Here is a 27,144-nt window from a genome sequence, read left to right on the forward strand (position 1 = left end):
AAGCTCTTTGCACTGGGTAGAATCGCGCTTCTCCGACCGTTTCGGCATATCGCTAATGCAGATAACACGAAACTTCCCTTGTCTCGATCTTGTCTCAATGTTACTTTTGGCCAGCGGCATGGTGAAAATGCCGTAATTTTTGACACCCTATAGCCAAAACTCACCATGGGAAAGGACCCTAAAAATGACCTGTTTCATAGCTCAAAAATGACAAAGTTAAATTTCCTTTTATTAGTGCCCTAAGTCAAAATGTGCCGAATATCTCATCAGCGCAAAATGAGGTTTTTCAGTGATACTGACTAACATTAGGTTCATTACATACAGGGACGTATCACGTGACAACTCTTTATGACACATATCATTAACATATTTTTTTAGGGTCTTCTGCTTCTTACACAGATGACGTTTCTACAAAAGGCTAGAATAAATTAAGTACAAGAATAAAAAAGGGATGAAATTAACCACAACACCAGATCAAAGTAGCATTTCCATCCTGATTAAAGTGGGGACCGACCACACAACTCAAAGTTTCCTTACTGTAACAGCTAAAAGGAATGCTAGGCTATCCTAGAACTTGATCTTTCATAGAAAAAAAGGGTTAAAAATTACGAATGGACACCCTTTCAATAATGGGGATTTATTCTCAAAATCCCAGGATGGCCTGTGTAGCTGGAATCAAAAAGTGCTGTGTTGGATTCACCACATGGGAAAAAAGGAGGAGGAAAATAGAATCATATTGTCTTTCTTTTGGTGGGTTGATCTGTGGCTTAAATCAGTTGGTTTTCTTCTCCATCTTTATATTCCGTGTTTGTAATGACTGTCAGAGGCTGCTGATCTTCTTGATTATGACGCTGTTCCCAGCACTGACGCCATCCAACTCTTGTCATATGGAACACAGCTCTAGCCAAAAAAACAGCTCCGATGATGAAAAAGTAACTTCCATAAATGACAAACTGGGAAACAAAGAAAATGACAATTGGAAACCTACATTCCTTCTCATAGTAACCTGGGAATATGGCAGTCTGGCCTCGCCAGTAGTGGTAGGGAGCAAAAAAGAGAAGTTGTTACGTCACGTTGCCATGGTAGCAAAATTTCTGGATGACAACAAGCCGAAAAAGTCACTTAAAGTCCATTCACACTATTTCAAACTTCACCGATCTTATTCAAATTCATTTAATTTGGCAAATGTTGGCGAAATTTTCTTGGGGACCGTATCTATCCTTATCTAAGTTTAGAAAAAGAAAGCGACAATTTTAATATTGTGTTCACCTACTCCATAAAGCGGGCTCGTGAAATTAGGAAGTTCCATGTTGTAGTGGTGCAACAACGGCAAAGAAATGTACAAAATAAAGTGAGTACGTGCAAAGTTGTTGTTAGTTATTATAAACATATTATTTTTTGCTGTTCTCCTTGCCTTCGCCATCATCGTTGGTTTTATTGTCATCCAGAAATAGTGCTACCATGGTAACGTGACGTTACACTTCTCCTCTCTAGTCTCTATATTCGCAGGTGTACAGTTCTTTACAGTTCTTTACAGTTCTCAGGCGCTTCACGTCGCTTCTCAGTCCGTTCATAGAGAGAACCTCCCCACTAGTAAGAACCTCCCAGCCATATCAGTTTTTTTTCATCATATGTATAGCCTTGAAGGGTTTTTAACAAAAAAAAAATCTTGATGGCTAGTTCATTCTGTGTTTTTGTAAGCGCCTCTACATTTGCAAATTTTGTTTTGAAAAGGAAGTGAAAAAGAGGCCAATTGGTGAAGCAGGATTACTTTATTTTCCTTTACTTTTTTTGTCAGTGCCACTTTGTGAAAAAGGACATTAAAAGAACTTTCCACCGGAATAATTTACATTGTAGCTATTCATAACTAACTCTGACTAGCTTCCTGTATTGTTCATCCCTCAATTAGATCCACTTGAGTTATAGAACAATAGTTAAAAAGTTAAGTTTAAGCAGCATGATTAAAAATAAGAATATTGTTCGAATGAGGCCTTAAACTACTGATTAAAAAATAAAATTGGAATCCAGGCTTTTGCTGATCAACGGCTTCATCAGGGATGATGATGATGCCAGATATTGCGGTTGATTGGTGAAAGCTTGGATTCCAATTTTATTTTTTAATCGGCAGTTTAAGGCCTCATTCGAAAAATATTCTTATTGTTAACTTTAAAAGAAACCATCTCCAGAAATTAATCAATGTTAGGCGTCTTCTTACATCTATCTAAGGCGCGTGATATCATTAATCATAAAATATTGTGCCAAAAACTGAAACACTAAAACTATTTGGGACACTGCTTTGTCGTGAATTAAAAGTTATTTTGAGGATCGGACTCAATTTGACCTGTTTAGGTTCAGTTGGTCTTACTACAGAAAAATTTCCTGTGGCATCCCACAGGGCTCAATCCTTAGACCATTCATTATTTACATTAATAATCTTCCTAATGTCTCTAACCTGACTCAATCTTTACTGTTTGCTGATGATACAAATATCATTTGTTCTCATAGGGATACTGACCACCTTATTTCTATTGCTAACAATGAACTCAAAGTGCAAAAATAATTACTTGGCTTAAAGCAAATAAGTTATCTCTAAATTTGACTAAAATGAACCTAATGAGTTTTTATCCAATGCAAAAGAAAATTAATGTTAATGTTCCTCTTGTTATGGAAAATACTGTGATCAAGAAAGTTATAGAAACTAAATTCTTAGCTGTTATTGTTGATCAGTACCTTTCCTGGAAACCTAATATTAGCTTTGTTCCTAAAAAAAAACATCAAAAGCAGTGGGGATTATTGCAAAAGCCTGCTTTTATCTTTCATCCAAAATGTTGCTGACCTTATTATTACTTCCTGTTATATCCCTACCTAATATACTGTAATGTTACCTGGTCCTCCGGCTACTGCTCTATTTATCTTTTGTAAAAGCACATAGTGCCAACTTAAAGTCCTTGACATATAAAACAGTAATTATTTTTCTGTTGCTGCTTTCACGTTTCATGTATTTGTATCACCATAATCTTCTGTCTAATAGCTTTTGTAACCTCTTTTTAAACAGTAATCACATCCACCATCATGAAACTTGACTGGCCTCTTAGTACAGACCTCATTTTTGTAAAATAAACATTAATCCATTGACGTCCAGGGCTTTTTACTTTTTTGAGTGATTTTCTTCATTCAAACAGTCCATAGGATTTTGTGACTCTGTATTTGGGCTTACCATGGAAAGTACTGCTGTTCTGAAACACTGGAGGCTTGAGTTTTCTGGAAACGTCATTCTGATGTAGACATTATGCTTTGTTCAGCTATAATAATGCGATTTTTGCAAAGTTTAGAAAAATTGCTGCTCTGAAAAGAAGTAACTTTGGGACACAACTACTGATGAATTTCTTGACCTACCATGGCATATTTTGGAATTTAAAACCACTGAAAATCACAACAAGCACAAAATTTCCGTGGTAGGTTGGAGTGGCTGTGGACTTAGTATAAATATGAAGAAAGTGGGGGAAGGAATGAATGCAGTCAAAAATTCTGGCTATTTCCTGGCATGCAATGCAGTCATGATGTTGAAAATCGAGGCAAGGCCAGGATGCACTAGAACAAAAAGCTGTAGATCGGCCCGAGAAATGAATAAGAACAAAAAAAGTCACTTCTAAGCTAAAACAAGGACTGAATGTTACTGTGAATGTTGACTTTTGGTTTTGCAATGATGATTTCTGTAAAAAACCTGAAAGAAAAAATGTGATTTTTTCCGTTTTTCTATAACGTTAAAAACAGTCATTCTTGTTATTGTCTAAATTCAAAAGGAAATATTTTGCAAAAAGCCCTGACTTTTTTGTATTTATTGGATATGCCAATTTGAAGGACTTTCTACTTGATGCTCATTGCTGACAGTTAAGGCAATGTTTGTGCGATTAAGAAAGATACAATGTTTGAAAGCAGTGTTGTCTTCTATGGCCACTTTTGGCCAGCACAGTAGTCAACGGGTTAAGCAGTTCAGTGTCCTTTATCATGGACCAAAAAGCTGAAATTTGTTGCCAATTTCACTCACAGCTCTTCTTCCTTATTTGCTTTTGAAAAAAATCTGAAAAATTACCTCATTGATAGTTGTTCTGTTGCTTAAGTTTTATGTTTTCTGTACACTCTGTAAGAAGCAGGTAACGATGATCATGCCCTTGACATTATTTCTTGCTTGTAAGGGCAAGGTGCATATTCCAGCAAAAGAAAATGTTTTTTGGGGGCAATAGGAGTAAGTTCAAAATCTATGAGCCACTGAAATCAGCAGCCAGATGGTTGAGGAATGGGTGACAGTAAATACTGTGGGAAAAAGAATCTTATACTATGTTTTCCACCTGGAGACTTCAGCTTATGACAAACTTTCCTCCAACTCATCACAAGTTTTTAACAGGTGAAGGCAGGTGAAGGAGGCAGCGTGGCTGAGTGGATGTGATTCGGAGGCCCCAAGTTCAAGTCCCACCTTGACCGCTAGCTGGATTTGTTTTCATTAGTTCCGAGTTCAAATCCTGAACCACGCTTGTAAATAGCAATCTGGTTCGCCTCCAGCCAGTTGGGATTTTTAACCTGTTTATGTTTGATTTAATTTATTTGTTTCAGGAATTTGCTCGGCCCCACTAGCATTAGAGCTATAAATACTGCTGAGGGTAAAAAAAGTCTAAAAAAAGAGCCACTTGGTGGATATACTGTTAATAAACCATTATTATAATAACTACTATTATTATTATTGTTATTATCACAAGAACATGGAAAGGGCCTCACCAAATGAGTTGTTAAAATTAAATGATTGTTATCTAGGGTACACAGTAAGTAGTTCACTGGGCATATCTTGTCATGATAAGCAACGTCTACACATGACTTAAAGTGTTATGAAAGAGGGAAATAGGAGAAACATAATTATATAGGCTAATTAACTTGCAAGAGGAAATGTATAACAAGTTTATAACAGAAATGATTAAGCTACACACAATTATAAATAATTAACATTACCTGTGTTAAAACTGGAAGATTTAGTCCACGTTTGTCTACAACAATGCTTGTTAGAATTGTTTGAAGAAGCAAAGAAGCAAACATATTTATTCCAAACACCAGAGCAAATCTTGTCATCTCAACATGTCTGGCAATCTGCAAACTAAAACCAATGTTTCTGTTATGTATGCACGTAAAACACCTATATATGATCCTGAAACTATTTTGATTGAAGCAAAGGTGGATGATTAGTGAGACAAAATTTTTTTATTGTAATGTCCTGGTCAAAGTGTTTGGTATGATTTCCATTTCTTTATTGCTTTTTTCCTCTGACCACACACATTTGTAAAGAATTGTATAGTTTGAATGATCTCTGTACCTTGTACTCAATAAGTGCACAAGTTATCAAATATATGCCCATTAAACTGATAAATATGTCACACAGGTGCAAGGGTCATGGTTCCACACTGGTAGTTACAGCCAGTTGAGGTGTGAATGGTTTAAGGTGGTCAATTTTCTTCTGGTAACTATGCACACACTTTATCCTACCTTGCTACTGTTATGAGGAAGGTATATGCTGTCCGGAAGAGCACATACATAAGATATGCCATCCAGATACTGGTTGTCTGTGCACTCAGGAAAAGAAAGAATGCATCTGCCACTGAAACAATGCCAAGGCATAATTCACCAAACAAAGACCAGTTTATCTTCACATAAGCCAGGCCAACTGCCACCAAAGAACCCGTTAGGTGAGAGACTGCAGTGACACCACCATTGTAAATCTTGTGGTTATGGGAAGGGTAGATAACATCCCATAAGTTCTGGACATAATTTTCAACTTGGAATTCTCCACAGGTTGCAAAGGCCCACCACAGCGACCATCTGAGTAGCTCTTTGTTGGAATAGCACAACACAAAGTCACGAAACATAGTGCGCATAGTTTTTCCCCATGAAGATAAGCATGTTGTCTTTGTTTCTTCGGAGGAGGAGTCGCTTTCTGTGTTCATCAGAAGCACGTTGCCAGTTCCCTTTGGTAGAAATAGACTGATCAAACAGGCAATTGAGACACTCACCAAAGAAATGTAGTTGAGAGCCAGATAGTCTGCTACTTTCAATGATATAAGAAGCTGACCGACCACACCAGATAACATTCTTCCAAAAAGTACTGCAGCCCGCGTGTAGCTGGTCACTACTTGGTAATGACTTCTGTCAACAACTGCATAAATGTAGGAATAATATGCCACTTCAGTGCCAGTCGCAACGCCATATGCGAACTGCATAAACTGCATTGCCAGTACACCCCTAGCCCAGATCAAAAGTATTCTTGTTACCAAATAAGCCAAGCCCTCGCTTATTATTACTGGCTTGTATCTCAACAGATCAGTGACTAAAAACACCATGAACAGGACTACAAGATACGAGTACGTCCACACGGGGTAGATTTGATTGTCCAGTTGTTCTTCCGTCAAGTTCATGGGAGGTGCTTTCAAATATGGAGTGAGGAAAGGTTCTGAAGGTTTCATTTCCTTGAAGAAGCCATAGAAGCAGAGCAAAAAAGTAGCTTTAACCCAGAAGCTCATCATTCAACTTCAAATGGCAAAACTGGGTAAATGTACAGTTGAGAAGAAGCAGCTGACTGTTGGCTGAGTCAAGGCGAGCAGCACGATCCAGCAACCTCGCTCCCAGGTTCTCAGCGAGGTTGATACCTCAGCTGACTTCGCCTTTTTGTTTTGAGAGGGGTGCTGAGGGGATATTTTGTTTTTCATTGTTTTTTTTTAACGCATTTGATCTTTTTAAAAGCCCTGAATTTACACCTAAACAGCTACACAGGCAATTTTTGTTTTTAATGTTTTATTGTTGTAATATTTTTCTCCAAATCGATTTACGCAATTAAAGACAAGACATGAAAATGACCAACACGACTCCAGCAATCAACAACCCTCCCCTACATGGTATTTTACAAACTCATTCCATTCAGAAGGGTACTGTAATGATGTCAAGATGGCTGGTGAATGTTCCTTGTTTACAGAAAACCAACACTATTGTGTAAGTGATCTTGCCTGTTTGTCCTGTTTCATAAACGCAAATTTCTACTTGACAGGCGTTGGAACTCACTGTTCTGTTGTTTATCTTGTTGTCGTTTTAGAAGGTGATTTCTGGTGTGAAGTTGACGGTGGCTTCATTTTCCTTGATCGCCAGGTGAGAATCACGAACACTGATAGGCTTAAAGTTAAGCCGATATTGATGACTTCCCGCATGTTTCGTCGAGATTCACGATGAACTTTTTCTAGGTATTCCTTTTATTATTCGAACTTGCTAGAGATAAAAAATTGCCAACAATAATCTGAAGCAGGTAAAATTTTGCCGTCCCCCTATCGCTGACACCATTTTATAATTAGTAATCAAAGTAAGTTTTCTAAGCTTGTGTAAACTAAGTGAACATCTTTAATTCACAGCCTTTTCATTGTTTTCGTCATATGGCTTTTTAAAAAGTACAAGTATTTTGTACAGGTACGTAATTTCTTGCTTCTTTACCAGATTTTTAGGTAATGGTAGTGGCAATACATAAAAGACTACAAGAATTGATAGTAGGACCCAAAGGGAACTACTTCCTTCAATGAAGGGTTACCTAAAGTTCATAATAAATAAAAATTAAACAGCTAATAAAATCATATGTTGATTTTATAGTTATTGTTGGGTAGACGAGGTGGGTGAGGGGCTTAACTGGAATGTGGCTTAGGATGGAAAGAGGTTTCAATTCATGTTATAACATATAGCTAGAATGTTCGCCTCATCAAATTGAATAGTGCGAGAGTGCTTCATATTCCCATTGAGTACGCTGATGACGTCAACAAACTCTACCTTGAGTAGGCTTCTGTACATTATGCTTTTGCTTCCCCCACTAAAATGCTCCTCCTTAATGCTCCATTTTTCCCACTAAAATGCTCGGTCTGCCCAAAAAAGTGACTAAAATGCTCGGATAATGCTCATTATACAAACAGTTTTTTAAATTAATTTCAAAGTTTACTCTCACAAAAATGTGGAAGTGTTGCAAGTAACAATGACAACGTGTACAAGTTCATAAATACAGCCAAAAAAAACAGCTGTATTAGATTTTTGGGAATTTTGACTTCATTTTTGTTAAAAACGCAGGAGCTCGTGGGGCATGGGCTCCTAAAAAAGTTTATTTCTATTTTATTTTCTCGGAAAAATTAATTTTCCGGGGAAAATGCCACTAAAATGCTCGAATAATACTCAGTGCTTTTGCCTCACTAAAATGCTCAAAAAAATGCTAGCATAATGTACAAAAGCCTAACCTTGAGTTCTTGTGAGCTTAGTAATCCTCCTGAAACGTCTCCTAAGTGCATCCATAACTCAACAGTACACGATGAAGCGTTAACCATGTGTTTTATAATGTATATAAATTTAAGAGAAAACTTCTCAATTTGATAACTGATATTAAGGAAAAGAGATGGGTGTTGTTGTTGTCATCTGCGCAACCTGTGCAGGCTATGACGTGTGCAAATCATTCCTTGCAAAGTTATTTCGCTTGAAAAGAATATTTCGGTGAATTAATAGTTTTCTGGCACCTCAACATGGATTTTACAATCTTTTTGAATGTTAACTGAGCTACTGATTAGACTTTCTCTCAGTTTTAAGACAAAAACATAACTGTGATGTAACAAAATATAGTCATTTCTAGACATTGACATGTACTGCTTTGAGTGCGTTGTACAATAATAAAAAAATTAGTTGTTCTGTTGTTCAATAGGTCTAAACGTATTATTTCCCAGAGTCAAACAACACTTTAGAAGTCTTCTGATAGAACTGAAATGAATTTCCAAGCAAAACCAGCTGAGACAATTTATTTTGAACTGTCCAAAAACTGACCAATTAAAACTTTGTCAGAAATCGAACAATCAATTACATTTGATTGCATTGGCCAAATTTTTTTGTGGGTTTGATTTTGTTCGTCCGTTTTCCGCAATCAAACTTAATCATTGGATTAATTTCAATTGAGTTGGGTTGGATGATTTGACCAGATGTTTGATTAGATATGTTGGGTATACAGGAAATAGTTTACTGGCCAGTACAGAATGTATCTGTAAACATAATGTGATTGTCACAGCTGTATAAGATGAAAATCATCCTAAGAGAGAAAGAAAAAACGTATTCATGCTTTTAACCATTTATCTTCATATTGACTTTTTGAGCTTGAATAAGATGCTGAAAAAAGAGTTTTTGTGTACCAAACATGTCATATTATTCATAAGTTAATTTTCAAAATTTTATTTCATCTTCCAAAAAAAGAATAAAATAGACAGTCAGGGTTTGCAAATTTTATTGATAAGTGGATTCACTGTGACTTCTGCTTCACAAATTTTGGAGTCATTTTGGAATATTTGGAGTCAAGTATCACAACGAAAAAAGCCATTTTCAGACTTTCCAGTACGTGGTCCCGGCATGTATACACTATCGTGAGGGATACACGAAGTAGCTGTGGCGGTCTGCTGACCTGGAAAGCTTAAATCCATGATGGCAGTCATCAAGTAAACTTTGATCATAATTAACCCTGTTTTGTCGTGCAGTATAATTCTTTAATTTTGATGATTTAATTAAGGTTTACGACGTTTACAATTAATATAAATTGTATTTGTTAGGACAAAGGTCAGGACAAAACTGTGTTTGTTACCTAAAATTTCTGGAGTCAAAGTGGCTCCCTGTTTGTTACTGAAAATTTCTGGAGTCAAAGTGACTCCCTCCGTAACCTCTGTGGAGTGATCTGAACAATTTTGGCGTAAAATACGCCAAATTTGGCGTATTTGCGAACCCTGGACAGTGAAGAAAATTATGTGGATTTTTACAGATAAGGAGAAAGGCTATGAGAGGAAAAATATATTTGGAGCTCATTCAGTTGGGTCAGACACAGATAAAATAATAATAATAATAATAATAATAATAATAATAAGAAGAAGAAGAAGAAGAAGAAGAAGAAGAAGAAGAAGAAGAAGTATAGGTAATCACATGATTTCGAGTGCAATTTGGAATAAATAAGCATGAGTGAATTTTTCAAAGACCAATAAAAGTTTCAGGAGCCCGTAGGGTGAGTGCACTTTGTGGTCTTTGAAAAAATTTACGAGTGCTTATTTATTCCAAATTGCACGAGAAAAACGTGATTACTTATTAATAGCATACATGAGAAACATAACTTCACCAACAAATTTTGACAGCGCGCCTTTTTTAGTTCATTCAACTGATTGGCTGAAATAGACTACTACCTTTTTCAAATTCAAACTTTTTCAGGACCAATGCTTTAAACATCATTCAACTAAGCTCATGGAAATGTGCAAGTATTGATTTTACACCAACCTGTCAAAGATAGCTTTGTTTACAATAATCAGCAAAAGTTAGTGTTTTTAGAATCATACTGCCGTTTTGAAATCAGAAAAACACTTTGAGCAGCCAAAGATGCATGAGAGACACTTGCCGATCTGTTCAGTGACTGTTCATCACTTTCTATTCTTGAGACCCCATCATGGCTGGATTCATAAAGAACTCTTTGAGATTTAAAATCTAAAAATGAAGGTGGTAATTTCTTTTCCCTTGACACTGCCATCGATGAGTGGAGCCACAGTTGTTGTGATGTCGCAAACCGTCAATATTTGCTTTTTCCCATAATTTCATTTGGATATTGCAAGAGAGTCATCGTTGCTCTTCTTCATCAGCTTCATCGTTAGTCATTGAGGAAATTTATACCTCTGTGGCGTGGGGCTGCTTTGGTGATATCTGAGCATACAATGTTTCTTTTTTGAGCTTGCTGACTGTTGTTTTTCTTGTACTGTGATTCATCAACTTTTTTCTCACTTACTTCAAGGCTACTACCAGCTATGGATTGTTTTCATTATGTTACTTATGGTATTTTTGCCCTTAGGTTTAGTTTGAACCAGATGTTTGTCATTAAATTTTCGGTTGCGTTTGCTACTGTGATGGAAAAAACCAGACCTTCCTATGTTTTCATAGAGGTCTTTGCTCGACAAAAAACTTAAAGAGAGCCACTGGACAGCTTTCTCCTTTCTCCAACAACGGACGGCATATGTGGCTTGAAATCATTGTTGTTATGATGGAAAACTTGTATCTTTGTTTATTTAATGCCGAACAAGTTTAGCTGTCTTGACTTGCATGTGTTTGTCACCGTTTTTGTTTTGTTTTTTTTTCTACTTCAGCGTAGTCTGTTTTAAGTAGCAAGTTTAGTTTCTCTGGTTCATTTTCCTCGATTTCTTTTTTCTCTTAGCACCACATTTTCAATACATTTAGCCACAAAGACGTACTTTTTACTTTGTTTGGGTTTTTGGAATATTTTTTAACTGTTCTATTGTTGTTTTGCACGCTAAAAAGTAAAATCGTTAATTGCTGAAAACCATGGCCTTTTTCTGAAATTTTGTTGTTAAAACAGCTCTAATCTGATTGGTTCTCATTGGTTTCTTTTGTGTTTTTAGCCAATCAGAAATCATTTGTAATTTGCACTCATGTTACAAATTTGCAGTCGTGTTACATGAGAGCTGCACTCCTTTCTCAGCTAATCAGAATTGAGCAATTTTTTTGTGCATATTATTATGATAATGTACATGTATAACGTATATTTTTCAAAACGCATTTATTGTAAATTATAGGATTTTAATAGTTAGCATTGTTATTAAATAATAATAATAATGATAATAACATCTGGTATTCATTCATGAGTAAGAATTGTATTTTTTATTGTTATATAATCTCTTTGCCTTCCCTTTGTACATGTATAACATATTTCTGCACTTGAGCCTTCTTCAATCTGCAGCAGTTGTATCTGGTTCTTATTCTGGACAAGACTGATATTAATTAGTATTCACCAAATCAGCTAGTGGATAGCAATTTTTGCACATTCTGATTTGCTCCTGTGACTTGGAATATCCTTGAATATTCACTCTTTTGGGACGGGATTCAAAATGGCTCCTCGTTTTGCGACAGTTTCAAAAGTTAAAATTTTAGCGGAAAATGAAGGAGCTGCACCAAGAAATACCAAGAAAGAGACAAATTTGGGTTGCTGATGTTTACTGGTCGGTAGAATTTACTGAATTTGCAACAAAATTATAAAAAGTGATCCCCAAAGCACTGTCAATTAAAATATAAACAAACTGTCCCTAAGTGACGTTTTTTGTTTATGAAAAGTTCCTTTTTGATTTTTATCCAACTGATTTGGTAAATACTAAAACAACCGTCCCTCTCAGTGTCAGTTCATAGTGCCGCTAAATATATACCTTGACGCTTCACGTCTAGGTATATATCCACCACTATTCACCTCCCCTTTGGGGGATAGTTGTTTTTTATCTTAAATACTGAGTGATGTGCTCATTCCATTTTTTAAAACACTTTTCTTAGTTTGGTTTTGTTTTCTTTTTACTTGCCATTTTGACAGTCAGTTTACCTTTTTGGCCTGACATTGTGGGTAAGTTGATCTGTTAAATTGTTTTTTATTGCAGAGGCTTATCTTATTTCTGAGCCTGGCAGCTTGTCTGGATAGCATTGGTTTTTTGCTGGTAAGTCTGTCAGATCCTTGAATCGTTCCAGGGTTAGGATAGTGGTCTTATAGTAATCAAAATAAATTTTGGAAAATATATATGACAGGGCTTCTGATATTTCGCGCGGTCGCGGACCCGCGAAATTCAGGTATTTCCGCGAAATCCCGCGAAATTCCCAAAAAAACGTGAAATACCGCGAAATCCGCCAGAAATATTTCCAAGTACATGTCGGCAGAACATATTTAATACTTATCTTGGCTAATTAGACCGGTTTTATTCACCCCAAACGTCCAACTTTAGCTTGAAACTTCGTCACTGCAACGAGTAAACAAGTCCCAAAACTACCAGGCGTTTTTAGATGAACGTTGCGAAAAACTGGGCACTAACCATAATGTTAATGGCTTTAACATTTGCTCATTCCTGGAGCGAACTGTTGTTGAAAGAGCAAATGATTATCCCTGTTGAAAAAAACGTTCACCAACGTTGGTCATATCGACGCAAAATTGATCGATTTTAGCGAAATTTGCCAAAAAAACCCCAACGAAATCGGCTGTTTTTTACTGATTGTTTCTTGGCGAAGTTTCCCCCCGAAATTTCCCCTGAAATCGGCCGATTTTCCTAAAAAATTGCCTCTGAAAAAGTGACTTTTTTCCGCTAAAATCCCGCGAAATGGACCGATTTTTCTGCAAATTTTGACTTTTCTCCCGCGAAAATCGCCCGAAATCGGCCGATTGTTCCGCGAATTTTGACTTTTTTCCCGCGAAAATCCCGCGAAATTGGCCGATTTTTCCACGAATTTGCCCCTGAAAATCCTGCGAAATTTTGCTTTTTTTTCCGCGAAATATCAGAAGCCCTGAATTATGAAAAGGAGGCAAATCATGGCTGAGTGGTTAATAGAGTGCTGGACTTGCATGTACCTGAGGCTGTGAGGCCCTGAGTTTAAGTTCCCCATATGCATGGATCCTGTATATCAGCCAGTTGGATTTGTTCTCAGAAGTCCTGAGTTCAACTCTTTTGCCATGCTTGAAAAATAGCTAACCAGTTTGCCTAGCTAGGACAGCCAGTTGGGATTCTTTTATAACCTTGTTACACTGTATGTTTAGTTTCCAGTATTTGTTGCTTCTTCTGTTCTTGTTAGAACTATTCTCTCCTTATCATTTTTCTGGGCCACCCTGAAAACTGCTGGGTTACAAGTTATTGTGCTTAGCCCATCAACATCATTTTCTTTCTCACTCACTGATTTTTCTAATTGCCATTGCCTTGTACGAAATTAAAATAAGTTTCAGTTAAAGCAGGTGGTTGTAGACTGGTAACAGTTTAGCATTTTACCTATTACAGTTGAAAGATTCATTTAATTGTTTATGAATAGTCTTGTCTGATTTTCCCTTTTATCAACCAGTAACGCTATTTAAATGCAACCACTCAAGTGTGGAAGTGTGAGATCATTTATGGAAGCCAAGAAAACCAGGGAAACTAAAATCTTTTTTGAAAGGTTATTTAGCGGCAATGAAAAGGTTAAGTCTTCAACAGAGGTCCAAGAAAATGTAGAGTATACTTTTGAATTGCATCTGAAATCAAATACTGTCAGAAATAATCTGCAAGAAAAATTACTTAATATGCATGAATGTTCCATCCCCTTTTACCTCTCCAGTCTCCCCTCATTTTTTTTCCATCGTCAATTTTTTCGTCCATGCTCTACTTAATTCTTAATTCAGACAGGGGTTCCCCCAGATGACAGTTCACTGTGTGACTTCCAGGCGTGGTTACTCTCTTTTACAGGTATGTGGCTGAGCTTTAACTGACAGTAGTATAGGCTCCTTCGAGTATTGTTATACAGGGTGAATTTTTTTAAATATCCAGTTGAACCTCTCGTAAACAAACACCCAAAAAGCTAATTAAGATTTAGTGGTTGGTTATGGCAGTTGATTACCTACAAGAGTTGGTCAAAATTATATTCAGATTTAAATGTAATTTTTTTTTAACCTTTTATTACTTGATTGTCAATTTCCTTTGACTCCTAGCCCTGATCATTCATGAATTAGGGCCAGGAGACAAAGGAACTTGAGAATCAACTTAAGTTAAAAATTTTAACCTGAATTTAAGCTTGACCTGTAAGAGGTTCTAACAAAGGCTTTGACAGGAAAAGTTTTGTCGTTTTAAGAGGTGCTTGCATGTTATGGGAGGTGGTCATTTTTGGGCATTTAACTGTATTTCAAAAACCTATGTTTTGATTCTTATAATTATGTGGTTATATTTAAACACATTTGAATTAAAGTTTGATAAATTTCATTATTATACTATGCAAGTTGTTAATTTATTGTAACTTCTGTAGGATTTTCAGTCTTGTTGTGGGTTTGCTGCATCACTTTTAATTTATACTGGAATGTGATAAAGATGATGAAAACAGACCAATTTGAAAAGTTAGTACCTTTAATATGTAATATTTGCAGTCACAATTTAATGTAAAATTTATTCTAATAATTATTATTCATAGTCACCTTCATAATTATACATGTACACTGTAGGAGCATTATTGTTTTAAAAATATGTGTGTACCCTGGGCAAATCATTTTTACTCAGTCTGAGTTTGGTTGATCATATCTATAGCCATTCTTTCAACACAATGTCCTCATCAACAACTTTCAACACCTCAGTCACACATTATGTCATCATTTCTAAAGGCCATAGAGAAACTAGTGCCTAATAAACCTTGGGAGTAATAACTGTACCGAATTCATGGCACTCATAAAAGCTAGGAAAAGTTAATCACAGATAATTCAAGATGTGATTAGAAGGTGCAAAAAGAATTTTGAAATAATGACGGAAGTGTCACTTACACCCAAAATTTAGTACCACTGCTTACACAGGACTGTCAGCAAATTAGCATGAGTTCTCCTAATAGCTAATTTTCAAATTATTGATCTAATTGCATATAGCATATAGCGCCTTGAACATAGGATAAGAGCGCTATAGAAATAAAGTTATTATAAGTACAGGGTTCAAAATAAAATCTCTAGGCTTTTTTCGTCTAGGCTTATTTTTTTCCCAGCTGTCAATAATGAATAAGTTTGCTTTGTACGATGTTCAGTAATGGCTGGCGATTTCAAATTCTTGGAACCCGTAATGAACACATTTGTTTCCTGTACTTTTGCCGCCCACTATCCCACCATCTCAGGATCATATTGAAAGAATCAATAATTGATTGATTATTGGGAGATATTTGCTTGTCTTTTTCCAGTGTTCGAATGTAGATGTCTTCACCGACATCACTGATTCATGTGTGACGAAAATGGCATAATTATTCTATGAATCAGGTTTTTTTACTTTCCGCGATCTGTGTGTGTGTACTGCTACACTAATCTGAAAAAGTAATGGAATCTGCCAATAACCTGTTGCTAGCACGTGACCAAAATCTTTTTTAATTGAAATTTCACTTTCTTCCGTGAGAAACCTTAAAAATATGTTAATTGCACATAACTTGCATGTTTCACACTTGAACAAACACGTAAAAGAATTAGTTGTTCACGTTGAACAAGAATTCTCCTTTTCAACTTTTGCAGCACGAATTTCCAAACCATTTTCTACTCTCTTTTTTCACTCATTTTAAATGTTTCCAAACAGTTTTTAAAGCGTTTCTTGGCTGCTTTATTGTCTGATATGAAATGTTTACCACAACATTACAAAAACTTTGATTTCAGTGGGCTGATTAAAGCGTGACATTTTCTATTTCTCCAATGAAGAGTCACCGGCAAGTGTGGTCAAAGTGAGGGCTGCTTTTTCCAATCCTCAAGTGTTTGCAAGTTTATTATATGTGATACAAAAAATTAATCTACCATGTCTGTCCATCTCTAGGTATTACCACCTTGTTTCTTGGGGTATTCCATTTGTTGTAGCTTGTCTGCCTCTTATTAATGATCATTATGGACCAGCAGGTGCCTGGTGGTAAGTATCATAGGATTGTATATAACTTTTTAACTGGCTAATTTTTTTAGTGAAACCTGTGTTGCATTTTGCCACTAAACTAAATTCCAGTGTTGTTCAAAAATGTAATTTTTTGGGGGTGCCCTCCTATGATCTGTTCACCTCTGCTCAGAGATTAAAGCAGCATTTCTTGTGCCAATGGTGACTGGCGTTCACTGATCTGGAAACACGTGGTCCTCTCTGCTTTCTCAGCTGGTCAACAATTATGGCACAAGAGGAGGATGTTCCAGGGGTGCATCCTTTACAAGTAGAATTCAGCGTAAGGGGCTAAGAAATTATGATGTGCAACTGCGACTGGTGGAAGGGGGTGTGGGGGAGAAGTAATTTAATTGCCACAAAAAAGTTCTACAGTCCTTTCTGAACCAAAGTTTGGACCTCCCTCCCACCCCCCCAATAAAAAATGCCTGGATCTGCTCCTGACGTCATAAGCATTTTAAACTTGCCGTTTGTCTACATATTTATGGAATTTTTCATTATAAGATTCTCATGTATCATTGAATGATATCCTAGTGTGAAAAGTAGACTAGAATATTATGAAGTGGTTATATTAGGAAGCAGATAACAGTGCAACATTTTGTATATGTCCATTTTTATGAGATTATTATATATGTTACTGTTCAAATTTGATTTCAGGTTAAAATGTTTTAACCTAGGTTGATAATTCTTAATTTCCTTTGTCTCCTAACCCTAATTATTGATGAATTAGGGCTAGGAAACAAAGGAAATTGAGAATGATTACTGGGGTTAAATCAAAATTGACCTGAAATCAAATCTGACCTGTAACATATATATAACCAAAGATTGGGGCAAGTCTGTTGATTTCCTCTAAAATTATGTGCATCAGTATTTTGGTTGTTGCCCTTTTGTTCCTCATGGTTGCCACCTTTTGGCAGTTGTATTCTTTGTCTTTGCCTGTGGGAGATTGATAGCTCTGCCCTCCCACCTTCATGGTTAGGAGCAGTGTCCTCTTCAGGGAATGTCATGGATTCTCCACTGGATTCCACTGAGTAACCTCAGATTGAGAAGTGCCATTCAAGTGAAAGGCCTGGGTACATGTAGTGTGGTTGCCATGGTCACGTTCTCACTTGGTTCTGCTTACTTTCAGACTTTTCGTTACTTAATTCTCACCTGTGTTGCTCATTACCAGCACCTAACCCTTTATCCTGTTAACAAGTTAACCCATAATGGCTCTTAAAGACCAACGAGGTAATTTAATTTGTTTATTTTTCCAGTTGGATTTCTAAGGAGAGTGATAACAGTGTAGCTTGGAGGTTTGCTACGTAAGTATAGTTTAAACAATGTCCTAAGATTTGTAATATTAATGATTATAAGAAATTTAAACCCTTGACCCGGCCCCCTGCTCCCCGGTCCCCACCCCTGCCAATTATACACTGTATACGGTGACATGATCTAATCATTATTCTGATACTGGTCTATGGATGAAATCCTGTGCTGACTACAAGTATCTTGAAATGAATCCTTCTTACAGCTTTTAGTGCTTACCATATTTTTTTTTCATTTTACCAAATCAGATGTGAAATTATTAATGTTTTCACTTTTTTTCCTCTTGGAAGTGAAAATGCCAAGCGTAATTTGTACCAGTTTGAATTTGTACTTGGACATCAAAAATCAAAATAGAAGACAAATAAAAGGGCTTTGTGACGAGCCGACTCTTGAATCAATTGAAAGTTTTATTTTATCGGTTTGAAAATTGGGATCAATAACATACTGGAGGAGGGGTCTCCAGATGATTTAAAATAGCTTTGTCTTGACAAGGTTTTTAAAGCAAAAATTTTTGCTATCTTAGTTGAGGCCTAGATAAAATTCCAACTAGCAACATGGCCTCCTCTTCAATATGAATGTGAAATGACGGCTTTTAAAATTCAGACAAGGGACAAACGTCCCCCCCCCCTCCCCCTGCCTAAGAAGGCTTCACAGTTGTCTAGCATTCAAGTGCTAGATAGCCTTTATAAAAAGGTCTGTGGTTATCAGCTCATTCAGGCATTTAATTAAAAGACTGGAAAGTAAAGTTGACTCAAAAATTCTCCTGAAAATCTTAATTGTTCCATTACCCATCCCCGGGTCTGCTCTTTCTTATATCTTATCCTACAATCCTAAAACCTTTTATGAAAACTTTTCCCACCCAAATGAAGAATAGTAAATGCCCAACAAAAGAAAAAATGTGGCAAGAAAGGCAAAAGATGAGAGAAGGAGATAAAGTGAAGGGTTTAGGTCAACACTGCTGTGTCACTTTTAAACCTAACCTCTTTCTCGAAATTTTGCTTTTTTTGCTGCCATGCTTGAACTTTGAAAGCTGATATTTTGCAAATGGAACAGAAGGCTCCAAAGTGCTCAACCTATAGACAGCATTTTCGGCAGTTAATTGGTTCTTTATAGCCAGACAGTGACCAGAATTAAATGGGTTGACTAGCTTCAAAATGGATTTTTAGTCAAAATTCTCAAGGGCGGGTAGGTTAAATAATTAGTGACATCAAGGTACTTAGATGTACAGGGAGACTCAGGGTTATGTGCTTCACCTGTTGAGTCAGGTTAGGTCGTAAATTGCAGCATCTTCCTCTTTCAAAAATCAGTTTTGTATCTGTTCATTTTGTTCAGTTATATTTAACAATTATTCGCCGAAGGCGAAGTTAATATTGTTGAATAATCCCCGAGACGAAGTCGAGGGGATTATTCAACAATATTAACTGAGCCTGAGGTGAATAATTGTTTTAGTATATTCACACGAAGTGATCTCAACAGAATCAGAAAGGAAACCATTAAAAAACCATTAGTTTGATTGACGGGTGAAAATTCATGCGTGAACACGAAGCCGTAAACAGTGGATGCGCAAAAGTTAGATCTTTACGGTATCTTCAAACATGGCAAATGATAGTTTTAATCCTTTTGTATCGAGTTTTGTAAGCTTTAGCATCAACGGTTTAAAAGAAAACGCCGAAAATTTAAATTACTACCCAATTCTGAGAAGAAAAGTATCTAGAGCTTTATTTGTCCTGTCAACTCACCGTGAATGAGAAAGTTTTCTTCGTCGCTTCTTGCAAATGCTGTCAACAGCGGCTGCGATCAAGGTAAGCGTTGTTTATCTCCAAAGTTCTTTGCCTTGTTAACTTGCTGGCACGTACAATTTTCGAAAATATTTGCCTTCCTCTCTTCTCCATAAATTAACCTCTATTTATAGGCAAAATTGGTCTTGCGAGAAAATCCCGAAATCACAAAACAGTGACAAAGCGACCTCGTTTTCCTCTGTAGTGGTAAACATAGCTTCGAGCGTACAAAAAGTCAGCTAAAGTAAACCACTTCACAATAAATCACGCTGTTTAAACACCATGAAGTCTTTTCTTGCCTTCAAAGTCATCAGCACTTGGATATTCGTGTATTTTCAAACAGGTTTTACTTTGAAACTTTGACAAAACACCCAGTTCACGACAGCGATTTTGCTCGGCTTTATATTCACCGCCTAGCGCGGTGAATATAACGTCATAGTCCGAGATAGCTAACCAATCAGATTGCTTGAATTGCCAAGATCACTGAGTGTGTATATACTAAATATATATATATATTCGAATAAGCGCCCAACCTCGAATTAGAGCCCACCTTGAATAAACATCCATCCTAAAGGCAGAAAAAGTTAATAAGTGCCCAGCTTCGAAATAAGCGCCCACCCCGCTCCCACCCCCCAAAAATTGAATAAGTACTAATGAGAGACTTGCCTGAAGACAGAGTTTTCTTCAGAGTATTTTACAGAAACCTTGCTTTGTTACATCTTCTCGTTTTGTTATTACCATTTATTGTTTTGTTACAAAATAAGCATACTACACTTGCTGAAAAATGTTGAAAATTTAATAAGCGCCCAGCCTTGAATAAGCTCCCACCTCGAATAAGCACCCACTCTCAAGGTGCAAAACTTTAATAAGCGCCCAGGGTGGTTAATCGAATAAACACGGTATTAAGATTACTTCCTTCAAAGTGCTAAATGATGGACACTTTGGAACTATTTGTACTCTTTTAATCTGGTGTATTAAAGAACTGCATGATGCTAAATACAAATGTATTTGTTTGTGTTCTTATTCGCAGCTATTATATTCCTGTGTATTTATGCATCATTGGGTTGTTTGTTGTTTATTCCTACATCTTCATTACAATCAAGAGACAGGTAAGCAATACTGCTGCAGTACTTACCATTTTAATGCTAGAGATGATGATTAGTGACTTAAGTGTTGTGTGTAGTAGTTTCCAAGGGCACAAACGTTTTTCTAGTCTGCACATTATGCATCCTTGATAATGTTCACAGTAAACAGTGGTAAGGGTTGTCTAAATTGAAAACTGATCTTCATGTTTACAACATCAGAATGTCACAAAAGTAACTCAGTAAAAGTGCCGTCGAATAGCCTGGAGCAGGTGGAGCAAACCTCACTCCAGGCTAGTGTGTTTTATTACAACTTGTTTGACAGGCAAGCAATATTTGTTGAGATGAAGTAAATTTTTGGGAAAAGGGGGTTTCTCAATAGGCCTAAGCAAGTGCTCTGAGCTATTAAACTTCAGCCTCAGTTACAAAAAAACTAGTTTAAAAAAAAAAGCTATACGCCAAGTGGCCTACAAGCTTGTTTTGGTAACAGACCTTTTCTCCTTCAGGTTCAAAGCTGGGGTGGTACGTATAGTGCTGAAGCTGAGAGAAATAAAGTAAGTTTAACTCTGTACTTTGTTACTCCCTAAAGAATTAATAGATCTAACAGTAGGTTTTTGTTTAACTACTGGCATCTGCACCTCAACGGCTGTCCTCCTGTAATTACTTGAAGATAATCTCAAGATCCTTTGAGCTTCCCTAAAAACATTTCCCACAGAAATAAATAAGTGCAGTGAATGCCGGCCTAGCCAGGGGTGGGGGAGAAGGGGGAGGAGAGAAACTAAGGGTACAAAGCCAAGGAGGTAAGGACACCTTTTTTTCCAAAAGGTAATCTTAAAAAGGTTACCTCTCCACATTACCAAACTTAGAAAGCTGTAATCTGGGATCAGGAAAAGAAGCCAGTATCGAATCTTAGAGGGACTTTAAGATTCAAAGAGGCGACGACAGCTAGAACGTCTAAAAAAACAATATGTTTAATAACCAAAACAACAACTTTGCTCGTGCATAACGCTTTTTTTGTACATTTTTTTGCCGTTTTTGCCCGACTACGATGTGAAAATACCTAATTTCGTGTTTTATGGAGAACGTAAACAAGCAATGACGAAATTTTATTTCGCTTTCTGGACTTAAGTATGGTCCCTTGGAATTCAAATTCAGGAGGGTTCGCGTACATTTGACAAAGTAAGTAAGTTGGAATAATTGCAATAAAGACTGAAAGAACGCAAATTCACTTTTTAAGCGACGTTCTCGGTGCTGTCCCAAATGTGATTGTCTAGGTCGTTTCGATTCATTTTGACGAGATGGTGACAGGGAAAAAGCTTGAATGCCTTCAATCAGCATATTTTTGGCTAAATCCATGGGGATCCATGGGCAAAATGGGTAATTAACGGATCTGGTTAGTGGACCTGCAGCCCAGTTACAACCCCGGACAAAACTCTTGAGACATTCTATGTCCTTTCTAATTTCGCACTATATTCCCTTTTCCTCTAAACAGCACAAATTCGGAGGGGAGGGTAGGGGGAGACGGCCATTCAATTGGCTACGGTAAGCATTTTTGTCGGGACGAGTGCAAAAAGTAGGTTTTTTTGTAATCAATCTCGACAGGTTTTGTACGAGGTTGTAGCTAACTGCTCTACAACTGTTACACTTGGCTCATGTCTATTGTTGTCATAAATGACGGTTGGTTATGAGATGGTTGAAGGAAAAAATCCTTTCATAGAAGAGTTGTGGGGGATTATTATAAGATTGTCACTGTTTTCACTCCACTTCGTTGATTTTCTGTGTGAAAACCATCCCAAAAGCTTGCAAAAAGTGCAAAAGAGCGATAGTGTGCAAAGCATCAGAAAACAATCGTACGTAGCTTCAATTTTGTACTTTTTCGTCGACAACTTCAACTTGAATGTTAGCCCGGCCGGGAATGTTAGGCAGAATTAATTGATAATCGTAGTTATCAGTGAAATTATTTTTTCTTACGTTTTGCTTGTAAGGCTCTGATGAAGGAGGATATTAAGCCACTTATGTGGTACCCTGTTGTTTATCTGGTGACCACAATATGTCCTCTTATAGACAGGTTAGTATGAGTCACACAATCGAATGATGTTAATCTCTTGGCTGAGGTCTTTCAGACGGTTTACATACGGCATAGTGAGGCATGAATGGTTCTGCGAGTCTTTGAACAGGCAAGGTCTTAATACAGCCCAACCTTACCGCAGTGGTCACCTCGGTCAGATAATCAGTTAGAGAGTAATAACAACGGTGAATGTATCAGCCGGGAAATGCACATTTGCTTGAGGGAAAGAAGTGTGTATTTCCTGTAACTACGCAAGAGACTACGCAAGATATTCGTCTTCGATCCTCCGTGTGTTTCATGTTTCAACTAATGCAAAATTTAAAGGTACAGGCATGGGAAAAAAAGAAATTCCATGAAGACACGAAGAAGCATTTGAGAGTCGATATCGTCACTTTTGTGTCGAAGGACATAAAAACGTGACTGAAAGGTCGATGTTGAAACATAGTTGTTAAAGAAGCAACGTTTGACCACATCGACACAGATGTTATCAAAAGATTTGGAAAGACTGAATACGCTTATGTGTGAAAGAAGTACAGTGCGTCACAAGCCCTGAATGTAACCCATATGCTGTTGTCACAATAGGGCTCATAATTTACGACAGTTTTGTTTTGGTTTGTTTTTCTGGACAACCAGACTTTTAAAACCCCCTCTGTTGACATATAAATTGAAAAAAAGGTTTTTGCCCTGTCGAATAAAGGTAGAGGATGTTAAGGTTTTGTTTTCGTGAACTTTGAAATGTGTTCGCCTGAAAGAATTTGGCACTGAATTTTTTGTGATGAAGGAAAAGGGGAAATATATTCACTTGACTCTGTTAATACCAAAGGATTGCACACATGTGAATGGTGACCCTCACTGTTATTACGCATAATCTGATACGTGTTCATATTGAGCTGCGTTTCTTTGAGATTAAGTATGTTTATCTCACGATTTGAAGGCTTTTGTAATTTTTATTTCCAGAATAGACAATGCAGTCAATTCAGAACCAAACTTCACACTGCTTTTACTTCAAGTTGTTTTCAGCCCATTAGTCGGTAAGCAGGCTTCTGTTCTTCCTTTAGCAAAAGAAAGTGTGGCAATAAACTACGCTTTTTTGAAAATTGATCAGTTTAATTTCCATTACCTTGTGCCTTTATTACCTCATTTAATAAATGACCATATACATAATAATAATTGTAATAATTAACAGATAATATTTAAAGTAGTGTTGTAATTCAGATAATGGCTAGCCTGCGTAGCATGGCGGTTTTGGTTGGGCGCGCTAAGTAATAAAGGCGGGCGAGGGCAGAGAAACCGCGAGGAGATTGGGGCGGAAGCAACTTGAATTTTATTTTTCTCGCGGCTTCGCCGCTCGTGCGCCCGGCTCGACAAAACCGCCATGCTACGCAGGCTAGATAATGGCATATTGCTGGAAAGTCCGCGGTTCAGAACGAAAAAGACTATGGGGGATCGATTGTTTATGGTGGCGGCCCCAGTCCTGACTCAGTCCTTTGAAACAATCTTCCTTTGCTAATAAGACAAGCTAAAAACATTGATCCTTTTAAACGTTTAGTAAGACTTATTTATTTTCTAAGGCATTTTGTTAAGATTTTAGCTACAGTTTTAGAACTACAATCTCTTGCAGGAATCAAAGTGTTCTTATTCTCTTCTTCATTGTTACTTTTGTTCAAGCCGAAAACCGTACAGAATTTTTTTCTGTATTATTTATCTGTTTTCCTAAGGTTATCAGCTGTAAAAATCAGTTGAGCTGTCAACAAAACACTTGGCGATAACGCGAGTCATTCGTGTACTACAAGGGCACAGCATTTTTAAAATTGAGCATTGCACGCTCACAGTTCAGACACCATTCGGTATACAGCAAATACAAGAGCAACTGAATAATCGTTTATTAAAGTTTACCATTTCATTTTTTTGCTTTGATGCTGTCAGTACTGGACAGTATTGTATTATTATTTTTTACTCAATTTTTGTGATTTTTTAATTGTAATGCGCTTTTGATTATTTATATAGAAAGGGCGCACTATAAATAATAAACGTTGCTATTGTACACTGAGTACAGTACAGTGTAGTAGCTTTATTAACTCTCCACAAGGACCTTTCAGAGTTAATTTACAATTTATGAAGAAAAAAGGAAAATAAGTATAAACTTACAATATACCAGTATTAAATATATTAAGCTTCAAGATATAATTATACGTTTATAATGTACTTATTCTGAAACAAAAATTTAAAATTATCTTGTAAATGAATTAGTGAGGTTGCTAATGTCCTGGATCTACCTTGAATTCTAGAAGAATGAAATTTACTAACATGGACATTTATTTACAGGGGTGCTAAATGCTATTGTCTTTGGCATGGACAGGGAAACGCTTAACAGGCTCAACGTGGAGCAAGTGAAGGTAAAAAAAAGAGAGAGAGATTAAACGATACAATATGAATTTACCAGGCAGATAAACTTTGAAAACAGAATACAGAGAACAAAATTATTGAAGTTTGGACGCCGATGCTTATTTCCCTTTCGTAAAAGGTCGTTGCCATTTTTAACGGTCAATGCCATCATTTGTAACCAAGCCTTCTGTCATGATAGATGTAATATACACCCTGGATTAAGTTACAATAAGGCAAATAAGACGTTTTTGAATAGTCTTAGAAAGAACGACGCTGAAGCCCAACTTGAATTTTTGTTAAACGTTATGGAAGGGCCAGGGTCACCTGTTGTTCATGTCAGTATCAGTTAACAATGACAGTTTGGTAGTTTATGTCCCTAAATTTTTCGGAATTTTGGCGTGTGGGTGTCCTCATCTCTCTCCCTTACCACTACACTACCATACGAAAGGTCTTTCTTTTTAATAAACACTCTCAATAACAGGTCAAACATTTTTTAAGTGTCTCAAAAATGACAGCGGTCGTTAACGAAAGGGACAACCTATGCCGATGCCTTCTGAAAACCTTAAGTTAATTCATTTCTTCATTAACATTGTTGCGGTTGTACAGGTGTGATTGCAATAGTTTTTTCCATCAATGCCCTTTTCATAAAAAAAAAACTGGTGCATGTTGTAGATACAGTCGAGACTCTCCAAAACAGACACGCTGGGGGCCGCCAGAACTAAGTGGCCTGTTGAAGACCGGGGGTTACTGCCATATATGGGCTATGTGGGTATGTGTTGCTGTGAGGGTTACGGTTTTCAAGCAGTTTACTCAGGGATAAGGAATAGAATGTTTAACGGAAAAACCGTCAGGGATTAGTGACACTTGTACTTCAATAGCTGATAAGGTGATATTCGGTAAAGAAATATCACCTTATCAGCTACTGATAAGGAATAGAAATCTGAGAGTGTGGGTCTAGAATAGCGTATTAGCAAACTTATCGTTTAGTTGTGGATAGCGGGTTGGCTTCATGTGATGCCTACATGCATCACACATCACCTTTACTTAAATTCTGATTTACAAAGTAGAAAGAATAGTTGTGGAAATGATAGAATATATTGTGGTTTGTTACAGGTTGCTTTCATGCAGCACCGTCCGAGTTCAAGAAAGCCACTTGTTCGAGAATATCCTGTGGGAGAGACAACGGAAGTCAGACCTAATGATGATTCATCTTGGTCCTCAGCAATGTCAAATGAATCTGCTGGTGATGCCCCCTCTCCCACTCCAGTTGCCGCACCACCTCCACCCTTAAGCAACCAGTAGCTAACACATTTCGTTCCCTAATGCATAATACCAATTAAACTTGCTTCATTACTATAGGTAGGTAATAGCATGATTTGTAGTGATATTTGGCATAAATACCACGAGTGATATTTGGAAATTGTTATACGTAATTTCAGGAGCCGTTAGGCAAGTGAAATTTGAGACAACTTTGAAATATTACGATTAGTATTTATGCCAAATATCACGTGCAAATCATGCTATTATTTGTTTATACTACTTCGCGCAAAAGGTTTGTAATTTTGACATGTAGGTATTTCAAATTAAGCTGAAATACCACTGCTCTAAGCCAATCAAATTGCAGAAATTTCTCATGTAGTAGGATAATATATATAACGTTAAACATGACAGCTAGGATTTTTTGTCAACATTTCCAGTTTCGCTCCCTGTCTTATTTATAGCCAGGAGCTTTAAACTGAAGGTACGAGAACGTCAACTATAGAAATTTGTAAAGAAATCCATTTGTCATAAAAGAAATGTAATATTTTAGTTATAATCAAGTCACTACAGTTGTATTTTTAACGATGTACAGTTTTTGTAAACGCTAGAAAAAGAAAAATCTCAGGTTAAATGTCTGGACGAGAAACAACTAAATACCTAATATAAAATATTTTGGTTGAATAATCTGCGTGATAACAGCACAACTGACATAAAAAAATAATTATTGTCCTCAAACAGCTAAAAAATAGACAGTGTTGCTAATGTGCTAC

At 36.8% G+C, this 27,144-nt stretch overlaps 2 protein-coding genes across 4 annotated transcripts; one reads left to right on the forward strand and one right to left on the reverse strand.

Moving 5' to 3' along the window:
• Positions 1 to 212: 212 nt before the first annotated feature.
• Positions 213 to 6,642, reverse strand: LOC140950483 (thiamine transporter 1-like). Its single transcript, XM_073399718.1, has 3 exons — positions 5,530 to 6,642; positions 5,002 to 5,143; positions 213 to 953 (listed from the first exon to the last, which is right to left on the reverse strand). The coding sequence occupies exons 1-3, from the start codon at positions 6,561 to 6,563 to the stop codon at positions 768 to 770; spliced, it is 1,362 nt and encodes a 453-aa protein (XP_073255819.1). The 5' UTR covers positions 6,564 to 6,642; the 3' UTR covers positions 213 to 767.
• Positions 6,643 to 6,922: 280 nt separating this feature from the next.
• On the forward strand, positions 6,923 to 27,042 carry LOC140951256 (cyclic AMP receptor-like protein A). 3 transcript variants are annotated; one of them, XM_073400490.1, is made up of 14 exons: positions 6,923 to 7,026; positions 7,127 to 7,179; positions 7,437 to 7,491; positions 12,498 to 12,554; positions 14,252 to 14,315; positions 14,869 to 14,956; positions 16,389 to 16,478; positions 17,750 to 17,797; positions 20,610 to 20,688; positions 21,168 to 21,215; positions 22,647 to 22,729; positions 23,687 to 23,760; positions 25,055 to 25,125; positions 26,228 to 27,042. In XM_073400490.1, exons 1-14 carry the CDS (start codon positions 6,982 to 6,984, stop codon positions 26,414 to 26,416), a joined length of 1,044 nt encoding a protein of 347 aa, XP_073256591.1. In that variant the 5' UTR covers positions 6,923 to 6,981; the 3' UTR covers positions 26,417 to 27,042. The 3 variants fall into 3 exon arrangements, with proteins under 3 accessions (XP_073256591.1, XP_073256592.1, XP_073256594.1); XM_073400491.1 differs by having other exon boundaries at positions 6,940 to 7,026; positions 7,130 to 7,179; XM_073400493.1 differs by lacking the exon at positions 7,437 to 7,491 and having other exon boundaries at positions 6,971 to 7,026; positions 7,130 to 7,179.
• Positions 27,043 to 27,144: the final 102 nt, after the last annotated feature.

This window comes from Porites lutea, chromosome 10 (genome assembly GCF_958299795.1).
Source record: "Porites lutea chromosome 10, jaPorLute2.1, whole genome shotgun sequence".
Taxonomy (NCBI): domain Eukaryota; kingdom Metazoa; phylum Cnidaria; class Anthozoa; order Scleractinia; family Poritidae; genus Porites; species Porites lutea.